This window comes from Lampris incognitus, chromosome 2 (assembly GCF_029633865.1).
Source record: "Lampris incognitus isolate fLamInc1 chromosome 2, fLamInc1.hap2, whole genome shotgun sequence".
NCBI classification, from domain to species: domain Eukaryota; kingdom Metazoa; phylum Chordata; class Actinopteri; order Lampriformes; family Lampridae; genus Lampris; species Lampris incognitus.
Window position 1 is genome coordinate 124,159,263 of NC_079212.1, and position 23,699 is coordinate 124,182,961.

The 23,699-nt window shown below is 43.0% G+C and overlaps 1 protein-coding gene across 1 annotated transcript; it reads right to left on the reverse strand.

Moving 5' to 3' along the window:
* Positions 1 to 3,051: 3,051 nt before the first annotated feature.
* LOC130107885 (CTTNBP2 N-terminal-like protein) lies at positions 3,052 to 22,813 on the reverse strand. The gene is made up of 7 exons (XM_056274675.1): positions 22,748 to 22,813; positions 18,665 to 18,772; positions 8,874 to 9,101; positions 7,231 to 7,338; positions 6,625 to 6,813; positions 5,623 to 5,793; positions 3,052 to 5,050 (listed from the first exon to the last, which is right to left on the reverse strand). The coding sequence occupies exons 1-7, from the start codon at positions 22,784 to 22,786 to the stop codon at positions 4,073 to 4,075; spliced, it is 1,821 nt and encodes a 606-aa protein (XP_056130650.1). The 5' UTR covers positions 22,787 to 22,813; the 3' UTR covers positions 3,052 to 4,072.
* Between the last annotated feature and the right edge of the window lie 886 nt (positions 22,814 to 23,699).

A 23,699-nucleotide genomic window follows, 5' to 3' on the forward strand; every position in this document is an offset into this window, starting at 1 on the left:
TCACTCAGCCGTCGGGAGCAGTAGGCCACGGGCTTCCAGTGTTCCCCGTGCTGCTGGAGCAGAACGCCTCCCAGCCCGTAGCTGCTGGCATCTGCTGACACCACCGTAGCCTTAGTGACGTCATAAAAGGTGAGTACCGGGGCGGTGGCGAGTGCTGCTTTAAGGTCTTGGAATGCTGTGTTCTGTGCAGGTCCCCACAGCCACTCTGTCGTTGCTTTAAGCAGTCCATAAAGCGGCTGACCTACAGTGGACAGCTCTGGGACGTATTTTGCCAAATAGTTCACCATCCCGAGGAACCTCTTGAGTTCCGTCACGTTCTGGGGCTGAGGAAAGTTCTCTATTCCGGCCACTTTGTCCGGGTCAGGTCTGATGCCTGCCTCGTTGATGATATGACCAAGGAAGCGGACTTGTTTCTGTTTGAACTTGCATTTCGCTTGGTTCAGTTTGAGACCTGCTGTTTCAATGACCCCCAGCGCCTCTGCTAGGCGCCGGTCATGGATTTCCTCAGTCTCTCCATGTATAAGGATGTCATCCATGTACACCTCTGTGCCCTCTAGCCCGGTCAGAGTTTCCGCCATCTTTCTCTGGAAAATCTCTGGAGCACTCGTTATACCAAATGGAAGGCGGCAGAAAGCATACCTCCCAAATTGGGTGATGAAAGTGGTGAGCCCCCTGCTGTCTTCATGCAAGGGGATCTGGTAAAACCCACTTGCTGCATCCAACGTTGTGAAGAACTTTGACCCTGCGAGCCTTGGCATTATTTCCTCCATAGTGGGCAGCACGTATTTCTCACGTTTCACCGCTCGATTCAGCCTCCTGAGGTCAGCGCAGCAGCGAACCTCTTTCTTGTTCGGTTTCAGCACCGGCACCATAGCGGCGCACCATTCTGTGGGCTGAGTCACTTTTTCAATAATGCCCTCATTTTCCATGCGCTGCAGTTCTTTCTTAACCAGTGGTACAAGTGGCAGTGGTATCCGTCTGGCTGTATGCACCGCGTATGGCTGGGCACCCTCCACCAGAGCTATTTTCACTGGGTCTGTTTTCAGCAGTCCACTTGAACCGAAAACTCCACTGACCTCATTCATCCGCTTCACTAGACCCATCTCCACTGCCTCTGGACGACTCAGCAGACAGCTGCCTCTCCCCTTGATCACATACACTGGAAAGGAGTATTGTTTCTCCTTGTATTTGGTTGTGGCTTGAAACTGTCCTATGCAGCTGATGTTTCCACCTGGGCTTATGAAGCATGTGTCAGGAGGTCCCAGTTTTATGTTTGGCTTCAGCTTTTTAAATGTCCCTTGGTTGATAACAGTAGCGTCAGCCCCCGTGTCAATTTTAAAGGTTATTGGTACATCACTTATTGTTAAACTAACAGTCCAATCTTCCTGACTGCTCTCTTTGCCAACTTCTCCCAGAAAGTACAGCTGTTTAACCTCTTCAGTGACTTCTCTCACCGCTTTAGAGTGACATACACGCTCCCAATGTCCCTTTTTATGACACTTGTTGCACTTACTGTTCGTTGCAGGACACTTCCGCTCATCGGTGTGCTGCGTCTTGCCGCACCTCCCGCATTCATCTACTTTGTTTGTTGCCGGACTGCCGCCACCATGACGCTGTCCGCCCTTTTTGTTTTGGCGTTCGTCCCGCCATCGGACAACATTGACGTTAGCCAGCAGGGCCTCTGGTTGGTTAGCTTGGAGGCTGAGCTGCTTTGTTATTGCCTCCGCCTGGCGCACTTGTTCAATGACTTTCACCAGAGTAAGGTCCGCTGTGAGCTGGAACTGACGGGAGAGCCCCTTATCTTTTATGCCCACTACCAGACGATCTCTGATATGTTCATCCCTCTTGTCCCCAAACTCACAGTGTTCAGACAGCTCATACAATGTCCGGATGTACATCTCCGCTGTCTCTCCTGGCTGCTGGCTACGTTGATAGAAGCACGCCCTCTCATGTATGATGTTACGGCGGGGAATAAAGTAGTCGTCGAACTTTTTCAGTACGATATCATAGTCCACTTTATCACCCTCCGCCGCGAAGTCAAACGAGCTGAATATCTTTTCAGCCTCGCTGCCCATTGCATAAATCAGCGAACTCACTTGAATCTCCCCGTCGTCTTTATCCAGCTTTGTCGCGAGCCTGAAGCGCGAAAACCGTTGTCTCCACTCCGGCCATTCAACGGGGCAGTCAAACTTGAATTCACTCGGCGGATTAAACTTCGGCATGACCGCTCGTGTTCAGATACACAGACTATTCTGACACCATGTAATGTCCGTAGACGCCTTGTCTTACTGACATAAGAATAATTCAAGAACGAGCCGACTTCGTAGGTTCTTAACTGTGTAGCTTTTACTAGCGTTCATCCGAGTTACAACCTTCATAACATGCGCGTCTCCAACTTCCTGTATACGTCACACGCACTGCACGTACACCCGTGAGTAGGTCAAGTTAAACACGTGACCTTTCATTCATTACAAGCTGGCCAGTTAAATTTTTGGATGTATGTATAAAAGTATGAGTCTGATACTTTATCCAGATAAATAAACATGAAAAGGTCAAAGGAGCCCGGTGCACGGGGGAGACGGAGGAGGAAAGATGGGCTGCAGGGGGCAAACGTGTCAGTTCTGACAAATGGTGATAGCTGAAAATGTTAACGTTTTATTAAAATTAGATTAAATGCGATTTTTAATATTCCATTCTATTCCATTATCCAAGCCGCTTATCATCTGTATGGAAACTGGATTACAATGTCTGATAGAATATAGCAAACAAGATATAAAAATTAATAAAGCAAATAGACAGTATTAAACATAGCACAGCTCAAAATTACAGTACAAGCTATGTCAAATATAAATATATCTAACATATGAAGCATATATATAAAATATGTATCTCTGTATGTATGCCGGGTACATTTTTGTGTGACCATGATCATCTCGCCCTCTTCAAACCTACTTCACCCACTTGCAATAGATGCACAGATTTATATTCAATATTGACATTGCCACCTGTAGATAATGAATAAAAAAAAAGAGCCACAGCAATTTCCTGGAACCAATTTATTGATTCAGACGCCAAACGGCAAATTATAATACTGAAATAGATTTACTAAACAGTAAAGTACAACCATGGGAGTTGTGTTAGGATAATTATCATAATAAGAAACTACCTGCAGTGTGTAATCACACTTTCTCATGTGAGAAAAATACAGGTCATCAGATGAACTCAGCCTGAGCAGCGTAGCACAGTGATTCAATGTTAGCCTATATGAGCTTCATCATAACTACCGTTTTCCAGAAGGAACAACAGCCGACTTAATGTTTTGTCTCAATAACGTCAATGTAATCTAGCCTTAAATCTAAAAAAAAATGATAAATATGAAGTCTCACTTATCTAGCCAACCCCACTGGTAATACATGAGTAAAAATTAAGTACAAAAGTTAGATTATATTCTTTATACAAACTATTATACATTTATTGCTGAATTTTTTCTTTAAAAATAAACTATACATTCTTACAAACGACATTTATGAGTACAGACTGAATTATGAAAATGTAACTTGGTTCCAATAGCTGTTTTTATCTATTTGGTCTCAGGACTCTTTGCTAAAAAAAGGTATTAATTAAGATTAAATACAGACAGAATAATACTGGTGCAGTTGATTAACTGATTTCTACTGTTAGGGAAATATGACACCATCAGACAAAAACCCCAGCACTATCTGTTTTCTATAGGCCTCTGTTTTTTGTTTTGTTTTTTTGGCCGGTGTCAGTATAACAGGACAGTGTGACCAGCATATTGGCACATTCTGAAAAATTCCCAACATGAAACAAAAACAAGCAATCATACGTTTCAGAAGTACAGGCTCCACAACCAAACCGAACAGAAAATACTTTAATAAAAAAAAAACTGATTCAATAAAGAAATCAAATAAATATAATCAGAATCACATAACAGTGTCTAAAAGGAGTCCCAGCTCATATAAGCATAGGAAGAAAGTAGGCAATATTGGAATCAAAATGATGACATATAGATAAGACTAGCAGCTAGGTAGTTAGCTGATCAACCAATTAATTAATTGGAAGACACCACCATGTCGAGTTCCTTGACTCCCTCCTGGCTGGAGGTCAGGCCGCAGCTGCCCGAGAGCGAACTGTCCGGGTAATGACCAGCAGACCTGGGCGTTGGGGCCGGGGAGCCAGGGGCCTGGGCCAGACCGGGCTTCTTGGGAGGGATGGGTGGAGGGATACCCCTATCTGCCCTGGGGATGGTAGGTGATCTAACCCCCTGAGGAAGAGCCCTCCCGATGACTGGAGATGAGGGGGTTGCCAGATTGCGGTAGTCTGTGCCAAAGGGCGAGTTGTTGGGTGCAGGGAGTTTGGCCCCGTTACTCTGCTGGGCGGTGGTAAAACGAGACAGGACCTGGGTGACGGTGCTACGGGCTAGCTGCTTCACTGGGCTGGCCTCCACAGAGGGACTTGCTGAAAGAGAGGCGGGGTCCTTGGCGGAGCTGAGAGGAGGCGGCGGACTGGTCTGGGACGGAGGCTCCGGATCCACAGTACCCTGGAACTTATGACGTGCAGCGTGGAAGCGCTGGTTGATGCCGGCCTGATAGGAGGACTGGTAGCTTCCAGGGCCAGAGCGTTTGGGGAGTAAAGGGGAGGAGCCGGGGGATGAGGTGAGAGAAGAGGGGCTTGCACTGTTGGAGGAGGAGGAGGACACCTGGGTGGAATGAGGGACAGGATGTAAAACGTCGACATCTTCATTTCCATTCTCCATGCTCACTTTTGCATCAAGGGTAGAGTCAGATTGGTGTCCATCGGTCTGCAAGGGGTAATAGTGACCGTTAGCTTTCGGCTGGTCAGCCATGAGATTTTCCTCCTCCTCAATGTCCTCAACCCTTATGGTCTCTGTTCTCATTTTTGCCAGGGGCACCTTTTTGGCCCACTCCTCCTTTTTTCCTCCATCTTCTGCTGCTGATGATGCCATGTCCACACCCATCAGTTTTCCTCCTGACATACTGGCCTCCAGGTTTCTTGTCAGTTCCTCTACCTAATAGAACAATTGCATAAAACAGGATATACTAAAGGGATTTCCTACTAGAAAATGTGATTGTACTCTGTAAAATAGTTGCTGGATTTCTTTATTCAAGGAGTGTCCTAAAAAGCATACAGCAGAGAAACAACCACATTGTGCAAATACCAAATATCATCCATTAGGCCTCCAGTATCACTTTTAAACACTGACTAAATTCATATCACCATACAAAAATGGATAAACGATCATAATATGGTAAGAGTAAAAGTAATCAGACAACATCAGTGAGTTGTTGTTGTGCCTGCCTCTGAAACTTTGGACTGAGAACTGCTCTCAGTAGATAGTGAGGTATGCATCTTTTTTAACTGAACAACTTCTTCTCAAAAATGATGGAATGACAACAGAGTACAAAACCTATACCAAACTGTGCTGCTCAACAATCAGATGAAAAAACAAAAACAATGAGGAAATGTAAATGTCACTACATGTCCTTGTAGTTTTTGTTTACAAAGTTGATTTTTCTCGCCATGCTTCCCCATCAATGAAATCAGCACTAACCGACAACTATGAAAGCGCGTAGTAAGTACCTGCTGTTGTAGCTGGGAGCAGAGAGCCTCCTCCTTCTTCAGGCGGGAGCGGAGCTGCTCTCGCTCAGTGTCAAACTCGGCCAACTGCTCCTCCACCCTCGCCTCCATCTGCAGTGCTTTCCTCCTTTCCTCTTCCAACTCAGTTTTCAGAGCCTGGAACGCTTCCTTCTCCTGGTTCACAAATATGGATTTATTTGGTGTTAAATCATCACAATGTCTTTTTTTTTTTCTTAACTGGGTATAATGTTTAAATTTTTTTTTAATGTAAATTCTTTTTTTCAGTTTTGGCGGAGAGGCTTGGTAGCCACTTGGGCTTATCTTATTCTGTAATTATTTTGCTATTACAATTAATCTTGATTGTTCATCACATTCATTACACTGATTGTTTATCATCATCAGGTGGGACAGTCAAATGACATTTTAGATAGGCCATTTTAACAAACAGTGTTAAGCCCTGTCCACACAGCAAATGCATGGTAGGTCAATAGATCTGATTTTGTCTTAGGACAGTGGGCATTTGAGGCAGCCTTATGGCCAGTAAGATATTATACTGGGGGACCTGGTCGAAACCACACCTGTGTCATCAAACATCACCAATGTAGAAAATAAAAACATTCTCCAACATCGAGCTCTTGTTACTGACTTTAGCTTACTTCTTCTTATGGGCTCCCAAGTAAGCACAGCCAAGTCTAAAGTCACAGTTTGTGTCTGAGAGCGGCAACATGCATCAGCAAGACTGGTGAAACCATCTGCAACCCCGCACAATCAACATAGACTGTATGAAAAGAGTTATCCCAATTGCTATCATCAACAGCATTTGCCCCATATGCTCTCAAACAACAAAGTTGGATCGGAGATTTTGGCTCATCCTATAGGTTTTGGCTCATCCTATCTGACCTAGTCAACTGATGATGACAGCATTTGTAACACGTAGATTGAGGAAAAGCGTACCAATGGAATAAGTGACATCATCATACTTGATAGCAGTGACAACAGCAGTACCTTCTCTAGCTTGCGGCCAAGCTCTGTCAGCCTGTGTCCCTCCTCCAGGGCCCTGGCACTGGCCCACTTACACTCTTTGGCCAGGGCACAGGAAAGTTGCTTATGCTGAGCCCGCTCCTCTTCCAGCTGGTCAGTTATCCGCCGCTGTTCTTTCTCCAAACGCCGCACCTGGCTCCGCTCAAATTCCAGCTGCCAACGAGGAGGTGAAATACACAAAACGTCCATTATAAAACTTGTTGAGAGTTGAGAATAAGCACTTTTTTTTCCAGGAATATTTTTACAGCTTTTGCCTTTATTTAACAGGACAGTGTAGACAGACAAGGAAAAACTGTGTAAGCAGTTTCGAACCCAGGACGTGATGATCAGGCCTGAGCCCACGCGTTATGGTTTATTAGCTAAGCTGCTAAAAAAAAACAATTACTTTGTTTAACTTTATTCCTATTTCTAACTCTTTTTTTTACAGTTGACTTCACATCGTTTTAAACCATACTTCACCCAACTCAGCCAATCAATCACCGTCAAATGACCATTCAGTTGTGTTTGCTTAATCAAGCACATTATGTCCACATATCACAGTTCAATCCACTTCTGTTAATAATAGGCTACCTGCTGCTGTAAACGCTCCCTCTCCTTCTCTAAAATGTATGTGACGTCATCTCCCTCAGCTGTGTCCTCAGCATGCCTCCTCTTCTCCTCCTCCAGATCTGCAATGACCTAGAATAAACACATGGGGGCGCCAGAGGCGTGTCAGTGAGGCGTGAGCTGAGCATCCTGGGTTATTTTGAAACAATATGATCGCTGTATTTTGGACAAAAACGCTGACAGCTGACATGAATTAAGCTTAACAGCAAACTAACATTCTGTATTATGCTGTTGATTGTATTCTAAAGGTCACTATCTTTTACTGTTGTGTAGTATTCTTGATGTGAAAACTATAGTGTAAATATAAAAATACTAGCGTTTTAATGCTACTGCAACTGTAGACTTATCATACTTTATTCTGTCGCATAGAGTCCACCATCTCATGTGTTTTCTTTAAAAAAAATGTTTTAAATGCTACCACTTATATCCATTGGTATTACTTCTTTATGCTTTAGCAAATTTTTGCAAACCAGTCATTCTAATTATTATATACACAGTAAGAATTCCCACTGTAAATTAATCATACTAACTGTTAAAAACGTAGACTTCAATGACATTATCTTTCAACTCGCACTACATAGAAAATTGAATCCAAAAACAGAGGAAAACAATTCTATACTGTATATACGTATCATTATTACATTTAATATATTATATAATGTAAAAATTCCCCACGGAGCAATTCAACAAGTCAAATCGCTGGTAAGTGAACATTTGCTCTGCAAATAAAATAGATTCTGACTTGGATTCTGATCCTGACACACCAACACCATGGCTAAAGTGCTTCCTGTTCATCTCATATCTAAAGCTCAAAAGGGAGCCAACTGAAATCAAAAGTGTCTAATTATCGCATAACTGTGGCACAACTGCACAACAAATTCAGTTTATCAAGTTCTTTGTCACCAGCAACTATGCAATTGATGAAATGAATGTCACCCAGTTGCTGATGTGGCAAAACAAACAAACAAAAAACAAATGATACGTCATTCTTCATTCAACAAATTTTATCCATACTGGCATTTGAAATTTAAAAAAAAATATTACTGGATTTCAAATTGTGCATTTAAGACAATTTCAGCCCTGGGTAGGGTAGAAAAAGTACAACCTGAAACTAAAACTAATTCCTAGGTATAATTTGATACCAGCAGCTGGCATCATGTGGCTAGACAATGAAACCAACTTATTTACACTGTCATTGAATACGTTAGGTGCATTATTCTAAGCATTTAATCATTCCCCCTTGTTGCCAAACACTGGCACGAAAGCAATAATGTGCTTTCATTTTGTCAGCAGCCAAAGGTCTGTGTTGACAGTGTGGAGTTATTACCAGTGGTGTTGCTTCGATATTGTTTGCCTGTTTTTCCTCAACCTTTGTGTCTCTCGACACTTTTAAATGTGAGCAATGTTAGTGGTGTCTTCCCAACACAGGCATGCAAACATGGAAGGGTGAATAGTAATACCAAATAATAATTATTTTTTCCCCCCATTTTCATGCTATTGTACTTGGCAGCTTACCACAGCAAGCCTACTGTGGAGCGCAGATTGCTTTCTTATGACCGACCTGGCTAAAGAAACGCTTGTACACACACAAACACACACAGACCCACCCTTCTATGCCTGCTCTCAGCTGCAGCCAGCTGGGCCAACATCTTCTCTTGCATCCTCCTGCAGTGGCCCACCACCAGCCTAAGAACCACCAGAGGGTTGGAGGCAGATGAAGATCTCCCGGAGTCCTTATCCCCAACAGCCTCACTGTCTCTTTGAAGGGCCAGGAAGGGGTCGCTGAGGTTGTACCTTCCATAGCGCTCTTGGATGTACAGTTCTTTACGTTGAGCCTACATGGGAAGGAAAACAGAAGACAGACATGGTCTGTTGAGGGAGCCAGCATTGTAATGAGGAGAATGATACCTACACTATCACTCTATCATACTTTAACTCCTTGCAAATAAAGTATGTAATTTTTGTGTGGCTACTGCATCTAGCAATGATTAAAATCAAACCACATTGCAGCGTGGATGCATTCATCAGTGATTTGATCCAAAGCTTTTTGTTCAGATAACTACCACTGGGTTTGCCCCCACATGCCACTGAGCACCTCACAACACTTACCAAAGCCATGCAGGATTCCTTTTCTGTGTTTCTTTTCTTTTTCATTTTCTTTTTTGGATTTTTCCCACTTTTTCTCCCCAATTGTATTTGGCCAACTAGCCCACTCTTCCGAGCCATCCCAGTCGCTGCTCCACCCCCTCTGCCGGTCCGGAGAGGGCTATAGACTACCACATGCCTTCTCTGGTACACGTGGAGTCGCCAGCTACTTCTTTTCACCTGACAGTATGGAGTTTCGCCAGGGGGACGTAGTGCATGGGAGGACCACTCTATACCCCCCAGTTCCCATTCCAACTGAACAGGCGCCTCGACCGATCAGAGGAGGCGCTAGTGCAGCGACCAGGACACATACCCACATCCGGCTTCCCACCTGCAGACACGGCCAATTGTGTCTGTAGGGACGCCCGACCAAGCCGAAGGTAACACGGGGATTCCCATGTTGGTAGGCAACGGAATAGACCGCCATGCCACCCGGACGCCCTTTTCTGTATTTCTTATGTGGTATTTGGGTATTTCAATCACCTTTGGTTTTGCAGAATGCATATACTTTTTTTTTTTTGGTTGATAATGTTAGAAAATTGTGTTTGCTTCTGTCTGTTTTACTGCTGAGCATCCCAACAAAACAACTTCCTAGTGTGTGTGAACTTTCTTTGGTGTCGATAACATTAACCTGGAGTTTATATGTAAAAGTATGAAATTCATTATTCACTTGGTGGGGTTTCTATAGTTACAGCTGTTATTTTCTCTGCACGTTAGCAGTCTGCAGGTTATTCAGTCAAAATTCTCATGGCTGAACAGGCCGAGCTGATTTATGTTTTATTCCATTCCTTCTCTACAGCAGGGTTTTAGTTTAACTCGGCCAGTAAAGGAGCCTTCATGAACACGTTTTGAAAACTATGAAACTAACATTCAGCCACGGTGACAATTGTTATACCAGATTGTCATGTTTTTTTGTCTCCATGTTGCCATCACTTGCATCTCCTCAGGGCTACAAGAATCCTTCCCCTCCAGCTTTCTAAACAGGAAATCAGAGGCTGCATAAGAACTCAACATGCCAAGAGCAACATCAGCCATGGTGGACTCGTAAATAAAGGAAGGAATCAGTCAGACAGACAGACAGATGGACAGATAGAAAAGCAAAGGGGAAGTTAATAAGGACAAGGATGGAAAATAAAAGGAAAAAAAATGGGTGCTTTTGGGAGCGGGACACAACAGATGGTCTCTGTCTGATTGTCTGTCTGTCCCTCTTTGGCAGGGCAGCTGCTGGGGCCTGGGCTGAGCTAGGACTTTTCTCCACTGAATTAAAGACAGGGAACAAATCATCAAAGCTCCTCAGGTTCAGGAGTTGCCTTCAGGCCTGCTGTGAAAAGGACAGCAGGGGGAGAGTTTTCAGGAGACCAGGCAATGTGTCTTCTTGAGGTCTCAACAAAAGAGGATCAAGAGATTAGAAAGGACAGGATCCCTCTGCTGCGGGATAAAGGCAGAGCTCCTGATGACTGATACCAAGATGAGCATTCCAGAAGGAGTGTAGGATGTAGTCAGCAAAGTCAACAGCAATACAGGCTATGTTCATCTTTATCTATGCTGCTTATACCCCCCCCACCATCACCCCGATATTTCATCCCAATACAATACAATAAATTATTATATTGAATAACTGCCCAGCCCTAGACACTGGTTTTATCAAAAAAGAATAAATCATTCACTGTATTCTCTTAAACTTATAAAAAATGGCAGGAGTGGGTACGCAGTGGTATAGCGGTCTAAGCATCGGCTTTGTATCGATGCAGTTGCCCACTGGGGACTGGGGTTCGCGCCCCGGTCTCATCAGAGCCGACTATGGCCGGACTCGATGAAGCAGCAATAATTGGCAACGCTGTCTTCGGGAGGGGGTCGGAGTCGGCTTGTGTTCATCACATGAATGCGTCTGTGTGTGTCGGAAAAAGCAGTGGTTCAGCCTGGACTCGCCTTGTCACGAAAGTGGCGAGGCGTCTCCTTCGGGACTGCCGGCCGGAGAGATGCAGTTGGCAAACGCATGCAGTACAAGGGTGGGCGCTTGAACTAAAATACGGATCGATTGGCCACTAAATTGGGAGAAAAAGGGAAAAATCAGAAATAAATGTAAAAAAAATGGCAGGAGTTAGAATGGATGGCTTCAAAGACACACAAAAAATGCAGTCTGTATCATGTTGTAGATGTCAGTCACCCTCTGCAATCGTGGCTCATGGTTTGCAATTCGGAAGAGGGTAAGACGGTGGATCCTACAGCATACTCGATCAGGTCTGCTCAGGATGATGTGCAGGCAGATCAAACAGGATACAAGGGAGAAACAGGAAAAAGCACAGGACGCCCAAGAGAATTCAAAAATGCCTCTTGATTGTGGGTAGTCTGGAGCCTGACAACCGCTCACTCACTCGACTTACAGTCTGGGTGATGGTGCTGCAAGCGGTCTATTGAATAGGGCATATTTCTTATTCTCACGCTCCAGCAGTATGAGTTTCAACATCAGGACCACACATAGAGTAGTCAGTAATACAAACCAATTTTCTTTTGGCATGTCAAATGCACATACCGGGAATTTGACCAAGAAGGTAGCTCCCACACATATTATGATATACTGTAACAGAGATTATTAAAAGGGAGCGAGATTGATAGAAAGATGGACAGAAGTTTGGTGCTCCCTGCATATTGAAAAAAAAAAAAGAGTAGATTTTCTATGTAAAATTAGTGCGAGTATTAGATTGGTGTCAATAAAATCTGTGTATGAGAGGTAGAATGAAAGAAGCGAAGCAATGCAGCAATGCTATATCAAGTATTATGAGAAATTGCAATTGCAAATAAGTATCCACAGGAGCTCTCTACTATACAGTACAGAGTATGATAAGATTAGCAAACTATAATAATAGGAAATGAGGATAAGGACTTTGTTATTCGTCACATTTAGAAAAATCCTAGCACGGTCAAACAACATGGTTATTCTGACAAAATACAGTAGGTTCCACGTGTAGATGCACCCATTGGGAGCCCAGCCCATATCTTCCTGAGGGTGTGGGAAGATGGCGGTGCGAATTCACGTTTGCAGTGGCCTCCCCCAGTACCGGTGTGGGAAGATGGCCGCGCAAATTCACGTTTGTGGCAGCATCACCCAGTACCGTCCATGCAGTGTCTTTGTCCACATCTGCGTCTAAGTTTGTCTCCATTTGATGGCTGGGAGCGCTGGCGCTGCATCGGCTTGGAGAGCTTGGTCTGCTGCATCCTGTGAGCCCAGGGACTACGGCCCTGCCCAGAGCTGCGCCCAAAGAGGAAACACGAGGGCGGTCTGACAGGACGCAGAAGTAGGGCAGGCTAAGCTAACTGCTAGTCCATGTGGACCGGCAGTTCCGACAACACCGAGGGTGGTCTGGCAGCGGCCTCGCCTAGCCTTGACGCTGTTTTTAGTGTTGTTGTGTGGAGTGCAGGGAGGTATGTCAAAGGTGTCTGGTTGGGAGAGCTAGCATTGGATCGGCTGGGGAGCCTGGTCTGCTGCGTCTGGTGAGCCCAAGGACCATGGCCCTGCCCAGAGCTGTGCACGAAGAAGAAACACCAGTTTGACAGGACACGGAAGTGGGGCAGGCTAAGCTAACTAATAACCCATGCAGACCGGCAGTTCGTTCTCCTGGATAGTGATTTTTTTTTGGGTTTAGTTTGGATATAGTATGAGTTAGTTTGTACATATGTGTTCTTATAGTTTTCGGATGTGTTTTTGTCTGTGCTGCACTGCTATGGGCTGGGGGAAACGATGTTTCATTTCATTTCATGTGTGCAAGTGCATGAAATGAAATGACAAATAAAGTGTTCCTGATTCCTGAGTCTTTTTTGCTGTTAGTGACTGATTGTTCTGGTGTCACCCTTCAAACTGAAGATTAAGCTCAGATAAACTTTCTTGATCTTAACAACAACATCGCTCATGAACAGGAACATGTCATTGCTGTAACTTGCCTGCATAGGTAGCACCAAAGGAAAAAAGAAAGTGTTGCTAAATGTACTTTCTTTTAAAAGAGGTGATACACTACTCATTCGTATGAGAGAGGTTTCAGGGGAACCATTATATGAAAATAAAATACAAAAATTTATCCAAAGAGAGAGACAAGTAACTTTCTAAGTTCCAAGGAATACTCAAAGGTTTGCAGTGGAATTTCATTCATTGTCTCACTTTCCATACATTTTTGTTTCCCCTGGGGGAAAGAAAGGATTTAACACACACACACACACACACACACACACACACACACACACACACACACACACACACACACACACACACACACACACACACACACACACAGAGTACAAAGGGTGGCTGTTTGCCCTGCTTCTCCATCATCCTCCAGTGGTTTAGAGAAGGTAGGAGTGAAAAGAGGATGACAGGAAACACATTCCTGATGTGACTAATGTTTAACAGCCAACTCTACCTGAGCTCTCACTTCTTCATATGGTGCATGTATCATACACACTAACATGCATTGCATATGTGTGTGTGTGTGTGTGTACGCGTGTGTTTGGGAAGGACTATCAAGCCGAAGTATCCTCCTATCCCTATTAATTCGCTAGTCTGTCAGCCAGCATGCAGAACCAATTGATTGTGAATGAAGACATGACTTCAACCTATGACTGGGTGGGGGGCCATTTACATTATGTGCCAGGGTATCATGGGTTCAAACCCAGGTTATTTTATGCTGTCAGATGTCTCTCATTCAGTGGTGCAGTGTGGGGAGAGCAGGTCACAGCTGAGAGGCATACATACTCGAAAGTCTGCTATCGTATATAGTTCAGCACTAATAACAACTCATAGTAATAGCGAACACCAGACTTTTAAATTACCTTAAACTGTCTGATAAAAGAAGGCGGATGTATACTTTTTGCTCTCATTTCTATGTAATCTGCATCTCAGGATGACTAATACATGGAAAACTGAGAGTCATCTGAACATAAAACAAAAGCTTGCACCATCCATCATTAATAATCAAGCAGTATTTCTAAAAAAACAAAATCAAGACCCAATGAATTATCCTGCAGAAATAAACAATAAATCTCTTGTGGTTGGATGATCTTAAATCCTGCCTTATATTCCACAGAGCTTTGGGGATATAAAAACACAGGAGGGCTGCCAAACACGCTAATTAGGGGCCCAGCAAGGTACTAGATTAAGTGAAGGCCATTTTGGGTGAAATACTTGAGTGTGATAATTTTGCAAGCAACAGAGATCCAAACAAGCATAACCTCTGTGAATAAGTCCAATTGTTGGCTGCATCTCAATGCTGAAAGGAGGGCTATTTTTGTTTTCCTACGAGTGATATAAGGTACTAAGCTAAAAACTGTTATTCATTCCAGGCAATCGACTACTCCTTTGACATAGGACAGACAAAGTAAAACTGTATGAGGTACTTTAATTTGGCAACTTTGGTTAACCTGGCCCTGTGAAGCTGACTGTTAATTAAAGGCTCATTTCCATATTTTTTTGTACCCTTTGAGCTAAAAGTAAAGACTCTCCCTTCTAAAGCGAAGGGATAACTGGATGACTGCGGGGCTTTGTGTGCCAAAACATGAGCTTTGCCAGAGACTGATTTCCTTTTCAAAGCCACAGCGTGAGGAGAAGTGAGCAGCTGCAGAAGTGAGTCACAAGGGGAAAAATGCAGTGGATGGTTAGAATACCATTGATAGTTGTGCGTAATTGAATATAAAAAGCTACAGAAAACCACATCATTAACCTTGCATCCTGTACACTTTGCAATACTTGGCAACTCACTGGTGAGAAAGCTGCGTTTCTACAACTTTGATAATGAAGACTGAAAATGTGCCCATGTCTCGCACATTTAAACAAGGTAAAGCTAAGCAAATCAAAGAAAGGAGAAGTGAAGAAGTGAACAGTTTATCAGTATATAGACACCCCCCCATCCCGCACACACACACACACACACACATACGTGCACACACACACGCTATTTCATGGATTTCTTGACAAGGAGATTTGCGGCTTTACTGAGCATCTCTCACATGACATTCTGCATGGCGGTGACACATAATTAGAAGAACCGCCTTAGGCAACATGACTGAACCTCTTTTTACTAAGTTCACATGCAATTGCACAGTTGAAAAAGGAAAGAGCCTTACTAATTATACTCTTCTTCCAAGAGAGGGGAAGACCCGAAATTCCATGCAGCCAATTCCTTAACGCTGAAAACCATGAGATACTCATTTCACCATGCAATATGTAAAGGGTCTCTATTATAATCCACAAGACACATTAAAGTTTACGTTCAACCAGAACATTACATTAGCGGTAAGGATTACATTCAATTACATTCAGGTTCATATGTTCGTAGCAATAGCTCAAGCATCATCTCTCCGAGACTGCACTTGGGCATTTCATGTTCATCTCACTAGCCCGAGTAGTTTTATAAATAAGTATGCCCGATTCTGCTGGGAGAGATCAAAAAGCTCCAACAGCAGGCCAGAGATTGTGCCCTTTAAACCAAAGCAACATCATGGTTAACACTGCGGCATTGATCCAATTTCATCGCAATGAATGGGTTAACAGTGTTTGCCGACCAGAGCTGTGAAAGCGGCACAGCCATATTCCCCTCAAGCTCCAGTTATGGCCAATGTTTATTTGTTCACTCCTCGTCTCCCTCACATTGAGTCATCAAGCGCCCGGCATGCTGTAACTCTTCTTGCCTTAGATGGCCAGATCCCAGGAGAGATGTAGGAATGCGGTCTAGACACAACACAAGAACATTCAGCAGCAGGGCCTTTTAAACCAGATTGCTGCTCTCTGGCCGACTGGCTAGCTGGCTGGCTGTCTTGTTTTCAAACTGTGTATTTTATACTAGGAAACCGAATCTCTTTCCATGAGAGCTAAACCGCTGCAAAACTCAAAAAAAAATCTCAAAACACGGACGTAAGGTTGGGAGTACGCACTAATACGTAAATGTAGTTTGCAGAGTGACTTCTTTACATTGTAGAATGCAACATGTTTGAATCCCTTAAAGCACAGACACACTCATCACAACTATCTTCACTGGCATCGTGTCACACTGTTAGCGAAATAGCCTTAGTCATAGGACACATTTACTGTACTCGAATCCCACAGGATGCAGAAAAGAACCGTACAAAAAAGTTACAGAAAGCATGACGATGACATGGACTAGTGAGAAACCACACTGTTGAGATGTGTGGGAAAATAGCTGGAGGCAATCCTTTATATGAAATATTTGGCTAATCCTGTCAATGTGAGACACCATAGGGTAATGACTTGCTTCCATGTGACTTGCTGACATAGATTGTCAACATTAAAACTATTCCGTAACCCTTTATTTGAAAGGGTGTGCATAAGACTGTCATGACACCGTCATAACTATGACATGACACCTGTCATGAACATGAAGGAGTCTTTATGAATGTTTATGACTGTTGTTATTAAGTGTCATTCGGTCAATTATGTCATTTTTAATGCAAAGGATCTGTTATTTGAGATGTCTGTTTTCGAGCTACAGACACGGGAAATATATCAAATTGAACAGCTCAGTCCCATTCGGGTTGCTACAACTAAGACATCTGAAACAATGTTAAGTTAGCATTAAAAATTACATAACTGTGGCATCCAGGTAGCGTAGCAGTCTATTCCATTGCCTACCAACATGGGGATTGGCGGTTCAAATCCCCGTGTGACATGTTGCTTGTTTGGGTGTCCCTACAGACACAATTGGCTGTGTCTGCAGGTGGGAAGCCAGATGTGGGTATGTGTCCTGGTCGCTGCACTAGCACCTCCTCTGGTCAGTTAGGGCGCCCGGGGGCGGGGGGCAATAGCATAATCCTCCCACATGCTACGTCCCCCTGGTGAAACTCCTCACTGTCAGGCGAAAAGAAGCGGCTGGCAACTCCACATGTATCAGAGAAGGTATTTGGTAGTCTGCAGCCCTCCTCAGATCGGCAGAGGGGTTGGAGTAGCAACCAGGACGGCCCCAAAGAGTGGTGTAATTGGACAGGTACAAGTGGGGAGAAAAAGGGGGGGGGCATAATTGACCGAATGACACAAGTCGTAAACATTCATAAAGACTCCTTCACGTTCAAGTCATGGTTATGACCGTGTCATTTCAGTCTTAATAACCCCTTCAAATAAAAGTGTGAGCAACTATTCTACTGAGATTTTGATACTTAAATTGACTACAGCATATTCTCATATACCCTCCATTGCTCTCCGTGGAGTGTTGCAGCTCAACATCAGCAGAAGTGAAACAGTTGATACGCACTGATTGGTGGATTACTGCAACAATCGTTATGTTGCAAATATTAAAAAACCTCACCTAACTTCTTTATCTGCACTTTCCTTATGAACATTCGTGTGTCTACTATAAGCAAACCAAGCTCACTTATATGACCAAGTCAAAACTTACACACCCTAAATGTACAAGAACAGATGTACAAGAGATATTCAGTCTCAACTCTGAATGACAACTTGCTCTGGTTAATACATAGGCATTCGTTTTGGTTACTGTAGTGACATATCCCAACCAACTTTTGGACTCTGCAATAATGTAGCGAATTCAGGGGGCAGCCGGAAATCGAACTCGGGTTGCCCGGACCACGGGCGACTGCGCTAACCAGTCAACTAAAGGGTCTGACCCATTGTCCAAGGGCTAGCAAGTGTACACATCCGTGGTCGTTACACTATCCCATCCTTCGGGAAGAGTGTCCCCATGCTTCAGCATATCATCTCCCTCATGCCTCTGGGTGCACGCACTTCCAAGGGCCTCACGGTCTCATCATCCCACTTCTGACACCAATGTAGCGAATTCAGGGAGCAGCCGGGAATTGAACCCAGGTCGCCCGGACCACGGGCGACTGCGCTAACCAGTCAACTTAAGGGTCAGACCCATTAGCCAAGGGCTTGTGAGTCTTGGCATCCGTGGTTGTTACACATGCTCCCATGCAATAACATGTCACTTGTTAGCTGCGATTACAGCATATACATGTTAGACACAGAAATACTGTTATGCATTTGCAGTTTGACTACTTTTTAATCGATAATATAGCACACTCTTCCCCTTTCTAGAAAATCACCAAAACGGTGAACATTTACAAAATACTGAAAATTGCGTACATTCATTACTTTCAGACAGGGGGAACAACTGCAAGAAATTTGATCACATGTCATATATAGTTACAAAAAATTCTGATGTCCAACTTCACAGCCAAGCCTTCAGTCCATGTGCTGACAGTACTATCATTTGCAACAAGCTCCATGGATGCATACCTTGAGGGCATCAATGACCAGATCCCGTGCCTCCAGCTCGCCCTCCAAAATGCTGAAGAGCGTCAGCAGCTCTGGCTTGCTCAGAGTCTCCATGTTCAGCTTGGGCTGCTGGGGCAAAAGATTGAGCTAGTTAATGGATCACGGGTTCAAAAGACGTCTTTCCTCATGAACATAATCAGAACCAGTGAGACCTAGGCTGAATGTGGTTTCAAACATTCAGACTTCTTAAATTATACTCGCTTAATAGAGCTAGAAAATTATACAATTTTCTAATAAAACATATTTACAGGAATGAGATGAGGATGACTTTTCTACCCACAAAGCGTTTTATAAACAGATTCTGTACTCCCTTTTAACTAAGGGCTGGAAGCAAGTCCCATACACTCCAACTGCCCCCCCAAAAAAGCTTTTAGACATTGCAGAAATGTGATACATCTGCTACAGGCCAATTAGACATTGGTAATGTTTAGAAATGCAATAAAAATTCCAACAGAGAAGAATTATTTATAAAAGTAATCAAGTCATTGAGGAAATTGTCTGGGGGAGGAAAAAAATGCCCTAACCTTAATCATCAGATCTACATACCTTATTTTAACCCTTACACTATACATATATTTATATAACTTGTTGCTAAAATAAACAATCAACGATTGGAAAAGTGCTCAACAAATAAGGAGCAAAATAATCCAGCCATAAGTAATCATCAGCTGTCAATAAAGTTCTTTATTGACAGTTGATGATTACTTATGGCATGAAACAGGCTTGTACTGTCTCATAAAGAATTTACTTGAATCACTGGATTTTATATATATATATAGATAGATAGATAAATATGTATACACACACACACACACACACACAAAACATATGATTTGTGAGAGTTTGTGTGTGTGTGTGTGTGTGTGTGTGTGTGTGTGTGTGTGTGTGTGTGTGTGTGTGTGTGTGTGTGTGTGCACTTCTTTCTATGTGAGGACCAATTTGAATCTTTAACCATCAGAGTGAGTATATTTTTGCAAAGCGAGGACATTTTGGCTGTTCCTCACTTATTTAAGGTTCTGTTTTAGGGTTAGGATTTGGTTCTAGGGTTAAAATTAGAATTAAGATTAGGTTAAAGTTAGAAGGTTAGGATAAGGGTTAAGATTAGGCATGTAGTTCTGGTAGTTAAGGGTAGGGTTAAGGCCTGGGGAATGAATGTTGTCAATGAGGGGTCCTAACATAGACAGAGGTACAAGAATAATGTGTGTGTGTGTGTGTGTGTGTGTGTGTGTGTGTGTGTGTGTGTGTGTGTGTGTGTGTGTGTGTGTGTGTGTGTACGGCATGCGCGTGTGCGCTGTGGTCTCTTTGTAGTGTCACTGCTCCCCAATCTCACAGCTGTGTTGGGTCTACTAACAAGCCCTGTGGTGTCCACACCTCAAACACACAAACACACTGCAGCCAAGTGAACACATGCAGCTGTTCTTTGAAATAAGATCCCAGCTGTTGGTTTTAAAGTGCTCAACATCCTTCTTCAAATAGGAATGATTAAATCCTGTGGGATGGAGATGGTGCAGTTGATGCTCACTTGGGACTGATCACAGATCCAGACCGTTCTGACTGATTTCACCTTCAGTGAAATATATATGCTATCAAGCCTAAATATCCAAAAAATGTTGCTACTGGTATGCTCTTACAGTAGCTTCTTGTTGCTTGAACTACCATTCACTCAGTACAACTATGCTCTGCACTAAGCTCTCTGTGGTCACCACAACTTTCCACATCATGAAGTCATCAGGAGGGGTTGGGCCACAGTCTTGGGGCACTGGTTGCATAATGAGAGATGGGAGCTATGGGCTTTTCATATTTGAGCAGACAGCTACTGTACAATGTTTTTACCCAGACTTCTTCAATGACACTAACAATGGGGTTGCCCCAATCTAAATAGCTTCATGGCATACAACAAATGCAACAAATGCATTGTTCATTAGAAAAAAAAAAGCACAAACTATGTGCATTTAGCCTCATTACAGCTACACTGTATGCAGAGGTGAAAGATGATGTTGAATATGATCAACATTTGCTAACTTCTGCATATGTTCTTTCCAGACTAAAATAAATTTAACCTAATCCGTGCACTAGCCTCGTCTCAGAGAGAGAGATAGAGAGGTTTTTTCTATGCCTTCACCAGTATGCATGGTTTGTGGCTTAACCACATGGGTAGAATGCAAATTAAACTACAGCATACACACCAACCTTGGTTTTTGTTTATGGGCTTGCTGCTAATTTCATAGGCCGCTGTAATCAGTGTGAAGAATCTTTGTTGGGCTAGGAGCGGCACATCTGACCCTGGATGGGCCTAAAATTGAATCTTCCACCATACTTTTTAAAACCTTCATATATCGCGAATATCAAGTCACATTATCTCAGAGGTGCATTTGGCAAGCTTAAAAGGTGCACATAACGTGAGGTGTCCAAATATGCCCACACATTCTCTGGGCCACGCTTCCGATGACGAAAAGCTCTGTGTCCATAATCCCCTTATCCGTGATTATTTTAAACCCCAGTTGGTCATGCACTTTGGTCTTCGATACTGTATACTCATTAGCCGTTGCGCAGCCTTTAAAGTAAATGCTTAATATTCCATTGTACCTTTATTAGTTGTTGCTCATTAATCTTTCTTTCATCATGTAATGGCACAGTGCGCACCATATAAAAGAGAGGGGAAAAAGGGGGGGGCCTCTATTTCGCATTATTGTATAATGCCCAATGCATCTCACTTGGACCTTCAGGTGTTGTTTCTATAGGAAAAGGCTCACTGTGAATGAGGGTACATATTGTGTTAGAAACTGATATCCTACAATATCTAGCTATGATTCTCTACATATCGTTAATATAAACAAAACACTGCCAAGGTACAAGGGTAAATAACATCTTCATGTTATTCATTTTAAAAGCATAACAGCACTATTAAAAAGCTATGATGCACTTGAACAAAGGTGTTAGTGCACTCTTAAATCAAATTTTACAAATATTTGATGGTGAATTGCTATGATTTTTCTAACCCTTATCTGTCCCTCCTGATGTGCACTTTCTAACACACTTGGTTTCGTAAGAGTAGGCCTTATATACAGGAAGCTATTGGATTTTTTTTGTAATATAAGTATTTATTTAAAAAATCGACAAAAAATTTTTTCAAAAAATGTAATTGCCGTAGACTGACCCACCTGCCATGCAGTTCTTAACACACTTGGTTTTGTATGAGTTGGACATTTAAATTGGAAGTTATTGACGGTTTTTTTTGTAATACAAAAACTGCACTTTGAAGACGGTCCCATAAATTCCCTTGAATGTCCAATATCCAAATTAAAACTGATGTTACCCCGCTCTTGGCCGTATTTTCTATTTAGTGAAGAGTCAGAACACTTGCTTTGCCCGTCATTGAGTCACATCAGCGTGAGGTCATGTCCTAGGCTTTAAAATCTCTTTGGCCCCACAGGCTGACGTACTGACGGGGTCAAGTAGGCTACACAGAGATCAGGTTCAACTCAGTGTGATGGACTTCCTTCCAGCACTATTCAGCATGGCTGACCAGATGCGTTGTCTCTGGGTACTAAATTGGATTTTGTCAGCTAATTAGTTTTGAAGTCGCCCCCCCCCTCCTACTTAACATAGACAATATCTACGACACGTAGAAGCTTAGACTCGTAATACCACTTTGGGATAAAAGGTTTCAAAAAGATGTAAATGATGTTAATAATCATACAATAACCCTTCAGAGTATCCATGATCTACAACAGCCTTTGAAGAGTTTCTCCCTCGTCGTAGATGGTGAATAAGGGCCAAGTAACAGTTTTCAATGTTTTGTCAAAAGGCAAACCACTGTCAATTCAGCTTTTGACGACAAATTTATAATTTCCATACACATCTTTGTTCGGCGTGCAGCCTCGACTACTCCGCATCGTTTTGGGTTTTTTTTCTCTCTCTCTCTCTCTCCCTAGACCAAAGGAAAATGGTGAAGAACGATGAAACTGTGCGTAAACTATGCAGATCCTATAGTTTGACTTTTACACTGCATGTATAAGAAATGTTTCTTACAAGATGACTTACCTTCATATGTCCCTCTGAAGTCTTTAGAATCTCCAGCATGAACTTCTCGTCCTGTCAAGAGATTAGTTTCCCTTGATTTGCGTTTTGAGAGCCGACACGGCAGAACAACTGGGCAGCCACACATTCCAGCTGACAGGCAATCTAACCAATAGTTGAGGCCAACCCTGGAGCAAGAACCAATGAGAGGCCCGCTCCGGGGATCTAGGGCCGGAAAAAGGACGGCCTACTCTTTTTGATACAGTTGGACCTCTTTGTTGTGAGCTACTTTTTGTAAAATCCACTGAAAAAGTCCCTGGTGGTGCGAAGATGCCTCCAGAAAGCCTAGACCGAATCAATTGAAATGAAATGATAAATAGATGAAGAACTTTTAAAATGATCAATGCTGAAAATAACTTCCCGTAATTCCAATTAACATTTAATCTTATAGTGGCGACTAAGGGGTAGTGTTATTTTCAAGTGTCACTTTTGCGGTAGTAACGCTCTTCCAAAAAAAAAGAAGAAGAAAAAAGGAAACCCTTTAGATGCTTTGCAGGCAATGAAAACGTGAGCTATCGTTATTATATATATATATATATATATATATGTGTGTGTGTGTGTGTGTGTGTGTGTGTGTGTGTGTGTGTGTGTGTGTGTGTGTGTGTAACCACACTGCCATCTGGTGGCATGATCGCAAGACAGCGAGTTAAAATCTTAATGTACTCAGAAAAACGATACAAAAATGTATTTAAAAAAAGTAATTTGAGAGAGGCCATATCAAAACGAGAGGTTTTACAACGGTGAACACGAACAAAACAAATAACACAACTTTAAAAAGGCCCCGCAAAAAATGAAAGTTATTGAGGCGGTTTTTTTTTTACATTCTGAGTTACCCATAATAGGAAAGACATGGAAGCAGGTGCCATGGGTTTCGCAGCTCTCCCACAAATTAAACAGTATACAATGTACAAATTAG

Excerpts from the sequence above, each read along its gene's own strand:
- LOC130107885 (XM_056274675.1), bottom strand. The coding sequence starts at position 22,786 with ATGCTGGAGATTCTAAAGACTTCAGAGGGACATATGAAG. Across the intron at positions 9,102-18,664 it reads TGGTCATTGATGCCCTCAAG|GCTCAACGTAAAGAACTGTA; the intron begins GTATGCATCCAT and ends CTTCCCATGTAG. Across the intron at positions 5,794-6,624 it reads TTGGCCGCAAGCTAGAGAAG|GAGAAGGAAGCGTTCCAGGC; the intron begins GTACTGCTGTTG and ends TTTGTGAACCAG.